The sequence below is a fragment of the Gobio gobio genome (genome assembly GCF_949357685.1).
Source record: "Gobio gobio genome assembly, chromosome: 6".
NCBI lineage: Eukaryota > Metazoa > Chordata > Actinopteri > Cypriniformes > Gobionidae > Gobio > Gobio gobio.
In genome coordinates this window covers 6,484,191-6,495,780 of record NC_137102.1, presented here as the reverse complement: position 1 = coordinate 6,495,780, position 11,590 = coordinate 6,484,191, and the positions used below count along the sequence as shown (strand labels likewise).

Genomic DNA, 11,590 nt, shown 5'->3' with positions numbered 1-11,590 from the left:
CCACTGTATATAAACTGATGAATTTCATATTTTCTGATCTAAAGCCCTGTATGATGAGGGTGGGTTTGACTCCAATCAAATGCATTTCTTAAGACTCATTCATGTTAAAAGTTTGATTGTAGATGAAAAAAAAGCCTCAGCAGGTTACTAATCAGCAGCACAAGACATGAAAACCACTAACCACATCCATCTGGATGAGTATGGCTGTAGCTGTGCTTTAAAATCTTTTATGCTTTTATCATCTAGTCGACCATTGTGACCCATCTCTAGGTCACACAGCAGCAAAACACAGACGTCTGTCCTGTTTTAGAGTCCTAAATATGCCCACAATCTCCAGCCCTGAGCCCAACCTTGCAGATTCCTGTCTATGTCTTTGGACTATTTCAGGTCCACAAGAGAGGCCAGGGTGTAATCATTAGGCATTATGAAGCCCTGATCAAACAGCCAATGATATTTGGCATCTGGACAGAGAGCTTGGCCGATAGGAGCGGTAGGACATTGGACACTTACAAGCCGATAATGGGATTGCATGAGCCAGGATCCACTGTGTCACACTCGTGAGATGTTAGTTGCATGGTCTGGAGGATTTCCTGACCTTTCATGCTGATTTACCCTAGAGGGCAAGTAGGCATTTGAGCTTGCCTAGACAGAATGGGGGAAGAGACGATAGGAAGGAGCCAGCAAAAAAGTAGGCGCTATGGCAATTCCCGTTTCCATGGTAACAGCGACTTCTCACTTCTGGTTAGAGCAGTACTTCACCATCCATTTCTTTCAATTATGGAAAATCACTTTTTTAAAAGCCTCACATTTTATTTGAAAATCTAGGCCATATTTGAATATTTCCAGAACTTTCCTGTTGAAGACCCTCAGCTGGGGTCAAAACTCACCTTGACCCGAGTTGTAGATTGCCTTGACGGATTTCTTGACCTTTTGTAAAGCTGTTCGGTCCTGGTCCAAAGCCTGGAGAGACAGAGATAAAGAGAAGAGATTATAAAACACGGCTAAAAAAGGTCCGTGATTTATTTATGATTCATGATCTTAGAATTCCAAGGGAATCGCATCACTGGCCACACCCCTGACCAAACATCGGAAATCCCATAATCACACTGTAACCATGACAACACAGGACTTGGAGGCATTTCCAATGCTCAGATGGGCCAACAGATGGGGAAAAAGTCAGGGATATTCCCTCAAACACCAAATTTAGGGATAAAGTAACAGAAAAGCAGCTAATATGCTTCTAAACATTTAAATATTCAAATTATATTGATAAGGGATACATTTAAACTAGGGCTGGGCAAATTAACGCGTTAACGCGAGCGATTAATTTTTTCAGTTTAACGCATTAAAAATATTTAACGCAATTACGACCGTTTTTATATCCATTTTTGCCCAGCGTTACATTATATGATCACACTCTTATTAATGTAAATTCTTTTAAACAATCTAAGCGCGACAAGACACAAGAGAACGCGTTGTATGTCAGTGTCCTGTCTGTGTGTGTGTGTGTGTGTGTGTGTGTCTCATGTCAGGGAATCGAGGGATACTCTGGCTGCATCCGAAACCTGGAAAATGCTGCCTTCGGAGGACACATTTCAACGCAGGAAGGCACCAAGGCACGTCCGAATCTAATGTTAGCTTCACTTCCTGTCTCCTGAGATGCCTTCATCTGATCGATTTTTGAAGGCAGTATATTTGTATCCTTCGCTGCCTTTGATATCCCACAATCCTGTGCGTTCCATTCTGGGACAGTTGAGCTGGAAAAAAAAGATGGTGTCCGATTGTTGCGTTTGCTGGTCAGTTTGTGTGTAAATATACGTTTTCCAGCATTTTCCATTTCTGATGTCATTTCTAGCGAGAAATGATTAATGTATTAGTTCAATATTAGTTTAGTTCTCACCAAAGCGCTCTCTATTTTGCTGTAGATCATTAAACGGTTACACTGCCTAAGAAGTCTGTCCGAAACTAGTTTTGTGAGGTGCCTTTCATCAGGGTTTCTGCAGGTTTCACAGAGTCAAATTTAAGACTTTTTGAGACCTTTTTAAGACCATTATGAATGAAATGTAAGACCTATTAAGGAAATGCAGTCACAAATTTACTTGCAAAGTAAATTAATTTATTCAAATTGAACAAATCGATAAACTTGCATTTCCTCATAGCTCAATCCCAACAGGATTTCGTAACTTTTTTTTTTTGTGGGTGATTTTTGAGATCAAAATGACTGATTTTGTGGTGGTAATTTCCAGAAATTATCATTTGCGTTTTTTTTTTCATAGTTAGGAAACTACATTTACCGCATTATGTATTATGTTAAATGCAAAAAACGAAATACATAAATCTTGTTTATTTTGGTTTATTTGTTTCTCAAAAAAATGCATGTTGATTTTTCATTATATTTAGTAATCGCAGAAACACGAAAAACTGGAGGACTATTAGCTGAAGAATAAAATCAGTTTTATGTGTCTTTGGTACAATCTGAAAGAGACTCCAATAACACTAAAGCTGATTGGCTGCAATATAAGATGCATGTTGGTCTCATTTGTAGTCGTATTACAGCGAATTATATTTGGACTATTTGAAGTGCTGCAGGATTTCAATGAGCATTAGAGGTAACGTTACATGGACGTAGGAAAATCAAGACCTGTTTAAAATTATTTAAGACCTAGAACTGAATACTTCAGGGAATTTAAGACTTTTTAAGGCCTAAAATTTTGATTTTGAAATTCTAGACTTTTCTAGACTTTTAAGACCCCGCGGAAACCCTGTTCATGCACAAACACTGCCTTACAAGCCATTGTCTGACAAGGCAGCGAGGCAACGAGTCAGCGGACACAGCCCTTGACACACACACACACACACACACACACACACACACACACACACACACACACACACACAAACACTCGATGCACATACAGACTTGCATCAGTCTCGTGCACACATCAAGTTCTCTTTCGCTCTTGAACAAACAACAACAACACAGAGAATTTTGCCAAAATGCCAGTTGTGTCGAGTATTCTCATATTAGAGTCTTAAATGAGTTAAATAACGTCTTAAATGAACTTAAAGTGTTGTGAGGAAATGAGATGCGGGACAGCGCGTCAGATCCGCATTAACGTCGTCAGCGGCTGATCTTAAAGTGACAGGAGCACTGATGATGTCCGTCATTAATGTTCATCAAAAAACAACGGGAACAGAGAAAATTGTAGCTTTAATGATGATTAATCTATATTTTTATAATCTATAATTAATGATGATTAATCTATATTTCATTTATTATTTATGCAGTTAAGAAAGGTGTTTGATAACTATTACATTTCTGTATATGTCTAACAGGGAAGGCACAGGTAAAAATAACATTTATTATAATGGGTTTATGTAAAGATTGTTTTAAGTTCACTTAAATTAAAAGTAGTTAGCCTAATAAATGTTGGGTAGCTTTCAGTTATACTGTAATGTAACGTCATTAATGTTTCTTAGAGACATCAGTGATACTGGCCTTCATTCATATAAACATGACAATACAACACATAATTAAAATATGCTGTCAATAATTTGTTACAATATCAAAACATTAAAAACGTATTAATCGTGATTAATTACAGATTTTTTTTTTTTTTAATCGATTCCCAGCACTACCTTAAACACAATCATCCGTTGCAGTTTTCCAGCTGTTTATTCAAGTGCATTTGTTTGTTAACAGACTGAGAGTCCATTGCTTTTTTTTGTTTTTGGTTGTTTTGTTCATTTATCGTGGATATTTCAAATGCTTTCCGTTTTCAGTGTTAAATAGTCTTTAGAAATAAAAATGTATTGATCTTTGAAAAGGTGTACCTGCATTATTATGCCATTATCATTATTTTAGATGAAAATGGTCTTAGAACGACAATATTATGTTTTATCGCAATAATTTCTTGGCCAATTTATTGTCCAGCAAAATGTGTTATCGTGACAGGTCTATCTATATCATGTTGTATGCAAGATTTATTCTGTACAGGGTTTGCAGAGTTTAAGGTGTGTGTGTGTGTACAGGTTAAGTTTTTTTTTCCAGTTTTGGTTTTAGAATAACATTTTATCAAAGTCAAACCGATGTCTAGTTGACATTTGAGGCTTAATGCTATAGATAAGCAAGAAAAGGTTTTCAGGAAGATTGTTTTCAGCTCATTTTCATATAAAAATATAGCATGCAGTTGCTTCAAACAATGGTATAAAGCTATTCAAAACATCAATGTAAATTGTGATGATCGTAATTACTAAATCGCAATTTCAAGGGAATAATCGACAATTATGATTTTTGTCATAATGATGCAGCCCTACTAATAAACTTAATCAACAGCCAAAATCTCCTCTGAAAAGACAGCATGGGGTGGCCAAATGAGACGGTTAATGGGTACACAACTTAACATACCACGACGACCCTTGACAAGCAGTTTCCTAGCAACCGCAGCACAAGAACCCCTCGACCGCACTTCATTGTCATCTTGTGGATATCATTTCAACAATCAGAACCGCTGTGAAACTGAGAGCGTGGAACAGGACATGCCCTTGAGGGTCTCCACTCCTGGAAATCTTTTCAAATATTTTGATGCATGACCGTAAACAACAGGGTGTCAACGAATTGCCTCTATCAATGTTTTTCTGTCTCTAAAAGATAGAAACCACATCTGAACAACTGGGGAACATGCATTTCCTGCATATGAACTCTTTGCTTTACTCTTTTAGACACTTCGACCTCCTGACTGATGCCCTCCTCCTCCCTGATTCTATCAGACATGTGTCTCTCTGGCTGAAGCAAATTGTGCAAGTGAATGGAATACAGGCAGGCTGACTCAAGAGCAATTAACTTATTATCATGGGGGAAAAGCTAATATGTGTACAGTATATTTTACTAATTGAATTTGTTAGTCATGGAAAGTGAATTCAGAGCATTCATTGAACAACAGGCTTTGCCATTCATGTGCTCTATACCAGCTATCAGCTAACAGATGTGTGTCCTAACAGCTACAGCGACCAACACAAACACACCCCTCCCAAACACACACACCCAACTGTACCCAAAATAATCTGTGGTGGCTTTAAAAAAGCCCTTCAATGGTGATTAATGAGAAAGACAGAGCTTAAGGCCAGAATTTGAAGGAAAATAATAGCTCTCTGAAAATAAACTTTCTTTTAAAAGGACCCCTTGGTGGATATTGATGCTTATTGTAGCATTATCATAGTACCAAATGTATTTACGTTCTTTATTATGAATTGTGAAGTTATATCAGTATGATTCTTCAGTATATATACACCGATCAGGCATAACATTATGACCTAATATTGTGTTGGTCCTCCTTTTGCTGCCAAAACAGCCCTGACCCGTCTAGACTCCTGAAGGTGTGCTGTGGTATCTGGCACCAAGATGTTAGCAGCAGATCCTTTAAGTCCTGTAAGTTGCCTCCATGGATCGGACTTGTTTGTTCAGCACATCCCACAGATGCTCGATTGGATTGAGATCTGGGGAATTTGGAGGCCAAGTCAACACCTCAAACTCGTGCTCCTCAAACCATTCCTGAACCATTTTTGCTTTGTGGCGGCGCATTATCTGCTCAAAGAGCCACAGGTCCAGTTCTGATTAGTAGACCCCATGTTGAAGACCCATCATTTCTCGTTTGCTCTACCATTGAGATATAATGTTAGCTAAATTTAACCAGATGCCATTTTAAATATGAAAAAGGGACATAAAATGTGAATTACAAAAACCATTGTGGCCAAGTTGCCAGGGAAAATCTGACAGGAAACATGTCATTTCTAATCTAGTCTGTAGACTGATGTCCTGCTGTATGTTTAGATATGAGTTGTGTTTCTTTAAACCACTCACTGCGTTCATGTACCTCCTCCTACAGTGAACACAAGGCATGCTGAGGCAGAGAAATAATGCGCATTTGGACAGCTGATCAAGAACCTGCGGTGATGAAAGTAGTAGTTCTGTGCCGCTCATGTGATAAATGATTTCCCTCTGCGGCCATTCTCTCATTTTCTTGCAGCTATGTTTGGACATTGGTACACCAAAATTGGACTGCCCACTGCGGTCCAGGAAGAGACAGGCTTTTTTTAATCCCTGGTCATTTCCTTTCTTATTCCATTGTTGTGAGCTACAACATCCTGTAGCTATATACCAGGATTTAAAGCAGGGGTGTCCAAAGTCCGGCCCGCGGGCCAAATACGGCCCGGGATGAATTTCAAACGGCCTGCAGTTCATCTATTAAAATATATTATATGTGGCCCGCCACACATAAATTCCAGATCTTGCAGTTTCACAATGTTGACACAGGTGGCAGCACTAGATTTTAGGCCATGGAAACATTAACGCGCTGAAACATTAACGCACTAAAAGCATAACGAAACAGCGCTACTTGTTACTGTAACTGTAACTATGGTATTTTGTCAGAAATGTAGGTTAATGTCTAATTTTATTGTATTATTAAATGTAGACATGTATTAAATGAGTAATAGAGGCAAAATTACAGATTGTTTTCTCTCATAAACTCACAGTTTTGTGCATTTGTATTTAATCTAAATACCATAAAGCCATTTTAGATATAGAAACAATATTATACACAAAATATTACAATATTTTACCTGTGGTGATCTAAATAGACTACTGACTAATTTAACTAAGACTTCTAACTAAACTAAAATGTCCCCCTTTAAAACGAGGTTGTTAATTTGTTGTAAAAATTAGAAATTTAGTGTATTAAATTTACATCTGTGTCCAATCTCAAGCTACTTTGCTGTCAACTCAAGCTTTTGTCAAATTTGTCATGTTTCTAAAAAGCAAAACATGTATACATACATATATATACATACATATATATATATACATATATATATATATATACAGAAAAGGAACTGGCCCCGAGGTGTGTCCACAACATCGAATCTGGCCCCATTTGAAAAAAGTTTGGATACCCCTAATTTAAAGGAACATTTTTAATGTAAAAGAGGCGTTTACTAAATTGTTTGTAAAAGCGAACAGAAAATCTTTTTTCAGTAATGCAATAGAAGTTTAGCAGGCAAGCAGATCACAACACAAATAAACCAATAGGAAATGTTTTTGAAAGAAGTCTTTGTTGCTCACTGCTCACCAAAGCTGCATTTATTTGACCAAAAATACAGTAAAAATGGTAAAATAATGAAATATTATTACAATTTTAAAAAAGCTAGTTTTCTATTTTAATATATTTTAAAATGTAATTTATTCCTGTGACGGCCAAGCTGCATTTTCAGCATCATTACTCCAGTCTTCAGTGTCACATGATCCTTCAAAAATATGCTGTATATTCTAATATGCTGATTTGGGGCTCAAGAAACACTTCTTATTATTAGCATAGTGTGTGTGTATATATATATATATATATATATATACTATATATATTTATAGCTATATATATAATATATATATAAAACCAGCTAATTCAGTTACCCTGCAAGCGTCTTCTGAGGTATGATCAAGAGGGTAATATCATTACACAACTAATTACAACAATCTAACCACATCCTCAAATGGTCTTGTAGGCTATTAATCGTGACCACAGTTAACAGAACAGTGAATCTGAGCACTGCGGAGAGGATACAGCTCAGCAGGTGACCTTATGAGTTTAATCCACCTTAAATAACATTAAGCTGCTTTAAACATTTGAAGTTATCCTGAAAGTAATCATTTACAAGTACAGTCTGATATAGCCTAACTCTTATATTGTATAGAAAAGAGCGGACAATATTTTGGAACTGTGTTCCATCGAGGAAAGAAAGTCATACAGAATGGATATCCCAACCTGCAATAACTCATTTGTGGTATTGTATATATTGTATATCGAATATGCAAGAGACTCCCAGAATCTGGGACCCAGATCTTCTGGGAGAAGCAGGATGTCTGTGGAGGAGAGTAACACTGTGTCCACACCGGACGCAATCGTTGTCGCAACAGCTAAAGGTTGTCAACACTGGATGAGACAAAGCACCGCTGCAAAGCATTTGTCCTTCATGTCAGTGGCCCCTTTCACACATACAGTCTTTACTGGTAAATTACCACTAACAGATCATGTGTGAACAGGCCCTTTTCAAAAATACCGGTAAATGGGTTCTGGAAGTTGTAACATTACCAGTAAATTACCGGTCAACCCTCTACAATGCGAGTAAAACACTCGCATATGCGAGTAAAACGTCACTCTGGGCGATTAAATAATATCTATCATTAGCCATTGGCTAATAAATTCTCAGATTTTACTCGCCAGTGTGTGGGTGATAAGGGTAAGTTTAGCATAAATATATATTTACTCGCTGGACACTCTGAATTATAGCTCAAAACACTAGAGACATCAGAGCCAGCGGCAGACGTCAGAAGGACTGGCCGAGGAAAGGCTGCTCTCGCCGGGGTTAATGAGCGCTGAGCGCCGCTGATCCGCTGGAGCTCATTACTCCGAAAACGCCAGATAAAATGTTCAAATAGGCACTCTTTTTATAAATAAACCACAGATTTGAGCTTTAAACAACTACATTATCGCCTGAAAAAGTCTTAAAACTACATTTTGTCACACACTAACAGTAGATTTTAACAAAAAAGACGTGTAAACACAGCCCATGTAAGCCGTTTCTCAACGAGACGAGCCGCTGGCAGAATTCAACAGAATTCGCGTCAGTTGTGAAGTGAATTTCACACGTGAATGAAGCGAGTAAACTCAAAAAGTGTCCAACTTCGTGCGAATAGCGTGATTTATTCGCGTCCGGTGTGAACGATACATAAGATGCTATTCCTCGTCTGGGATCGTGCAGAGCCTCTGAAGCCCTTCCTTTGAAACTACACTGATTTGGACCTTCAACCGTTGGTTCCCATTAAAGTCCATTATGTGGAGAAAAATCCTGAAATGTTTTCCTCAAAAAACGTATTTTCCACTGAAGAAAGCAAGACATGAAAATCTTGGATGGCATTTTGAAGTGAACTAATCCTGTAATTGAACCAAACATGCCAAGTGTGAACAGACCTTAATTTGTGGCAGAAATTTCATTTTGCGTAAACTATTTCCCTTATGGTCAATCAGCTCTGTTTTTTCAGACCACCATCTGGAACGCAGCACTACAGTTATTATACAGACAGAGAAAGTTAAGTGCTCTTTTGAGAACAAATGTAACCTTACACTCACTGGCACTAGAACAATATGACACTCTCAATAAAGGGCTACTTTGTCCGTCCATGACTAAGCATTTGCCTCTTTATGACTGGATAGACTGCAGTAACACACGCTGATACTCGTCTACAGTACTCACAACAAACCTTGACCCTCTGTTCACCCACTCCACCGATGGGCATCACTGAGCCTTTGGCTCTCTTCCTGGAGCGCTCAGTAATCCCAGCGTAAATTGAAAGCACCTTTCTTGACAATATCTCAAAACCGGTCGAGTAATGTTTCTCGCTGGGGCAAAAAAGGAGCAAACAATAAACAAACAAAAAAAATGACTCAACCTAGCACAGCATCCATCAGGACAAATCTCAAAGCTGTAGGTCCCTGTAGGTGGAAAAACAGCGATAATACACTTTTACTGCCCGTCAAAGCAACCACAATCCATTAGATTCACACTACAAACAACCAGATCGATAATGGACTTTATCAAGACGAGAAGACCAACATAGGAGGACTGCCAAGCAAGAAAAGACTCTGTGGCCTGCCAAAAAGGTCTTTTGCTAGACAACTTTTCCAAGACTGCCATGTGCACATTTAGGTCAGGAGAGACCTACACCAGCCATCAGCCACAGGAAACATGAACTCCTTGAGGAATGACTTCTCTCTGCCAAGCCAAAGCCAGGAGACTTGACTGAGGCTGTGGAGAGGCTGTCCAACGCAAGGGAAACCGCTCAGGCCAAGGTTTCATGGGGTTTATGAGTCAGAACTGCAGGATCCAACTTTATCCTGTCTGTTTTTATTACAATAACTGTGGAAGAAACAGATACAAATGACCCGGAGAAACGCAATGGAAACATTACATGAAGTCAACACCCCGATCGCTGAGCCACTGAACACCCACAGGCCTGGCAAGCACCACTCCAGCGCTGGCACTGATTGAATCTGTGGCTCTAGATATGAGAAGAACAGGTCATTGTGTAAATTATGGTCTGTTTGGTTCGTATCCATGGCAACGGGCCCTCCGATACTCACGCAGAATGCTAGGTATGCTTTTGGTTCTGAGGATTCCATGTTCTGTCCAAGGTCTGATTAATAAAAACACAGACACACACACACACACACACACACACACACACACAGAGCCAGGTGGAAACTCTTGTGGGGCTCTAAAAGAAAACACGGCTCTGTGAAAACATCTGACAGATTTCATAGTGCGTGACATTTGTTATTGGCACATTTATTACAGGTTTTCTAATTCAGTATCGCTCAATACTAGACATGTATTGGCTGATATATTTTTGCATTTAAATTAGGCCTGTCGCGATTGGTCGATACGATCGACTGCGTCGACGCTGTTAATTTGTCGACGTCAATATTTTTAGTCGACTGGGTAAATTGGGTACGATATGAAATCATTAAAAATGGCAGCACTCTAATAAGAGCAGTATTTCTCACTTCTATCGAGTTTCGAGTTAAATTTATACGCGCAGCTCAGAGAAAAGAAAGGAACAGAAAAGTGTGGTGCAGCCGGGATGTACTCGCGCTGCCGAACTCTTTCACTCAGATCGCGACGCCAGTGAGTTTGAATGGTAAAAAATATGTAAAAATGCACGTCCTGGCGAGTATTCGGGTAAACACAGTCGGATATGTCTTTAGCAGTGTTGCCAACTCTCGCAAGACAAATAAGCAACCGCAGCTTCAAAAACAAGCTCAATATTATATTATTTATTATCATCAATATTATTTATAATAAATTATTTTTTATCAATAAATGAGCCTGCAACATATTAAACTGAAAACTCTCAGAGTTTGAAAAGCAAAAACAGATGTGATTTTACAAAAATCATCAAATTGCAATAAAGGACACGCAATATCCTCCGATCAGCTGTGAACAGAAGAAGTTTGGAGATGGAAAAAGAGAAAAAGTGACATGAAGGCCAATTATGGGAACCCATAGTCGGAGTTAGTGCACATATATTAGGGGCAGTGAGTAGTGAACACACACACTGCAAACCTTGAAAAAGATAAGCCCTACATCTCAATGTGCACACTATCTGCCCTAAATAGTATTGAAAATTACTAACTATTTAGGATGGATAGTATGCACACTGGGACACAGAAAGCACTAAGGGAGCGCTGCAATATATCCACATATTTATAATAAAATAAAATCGAACCATACCTACTGTTATTATTAGAAGACTTGTTTTTTTTATAATAGCCTGTAATTTTAAATACATTACAAAAATATATTTTTAAATTAAATGAGGTGCCTCTCCTCCCTGTTTCCTCTCCATCTCTGTACATCTCTGCTGGTGGCATTGTTTGTAAAAATGTATACGTTTATTTAAGTCTACTTACTATCATTACATGCATTTATAACGTCACATACCTGCACGTGGAACGCGATTTTTCTTCAATGAAGGGGA

The 11,590-nt window shown here is 38.5% G+C and overlaps 1 protein-coding gene across 3 annotated transcripts in view; it reads right to left on the bottom strand.

Annotated features, from left to right (window-relative positions):
• The window catches only part of asap1a (ArfGAP with SH3 domain, ankyrin repeat and PH domain 1a), a 99,342-nt gene that overhangs the window by 70,892 nt on the left and 16,860 nt on the right, over nt 1–11,590 (bottom strand). For all 3 annotated transcript variants that reach the window (XM_079819626.1, XM_079819627.1, XM_079819628.1), the window contains one exon: nt 888–960. In XM_079819626.1, coding sequence (XP_079675752.1) covers nt 888–960 — 73 coding nt within the window. The remainder of the gene's footprint in view (nt 1–887; nt 961–11,590) is intronic.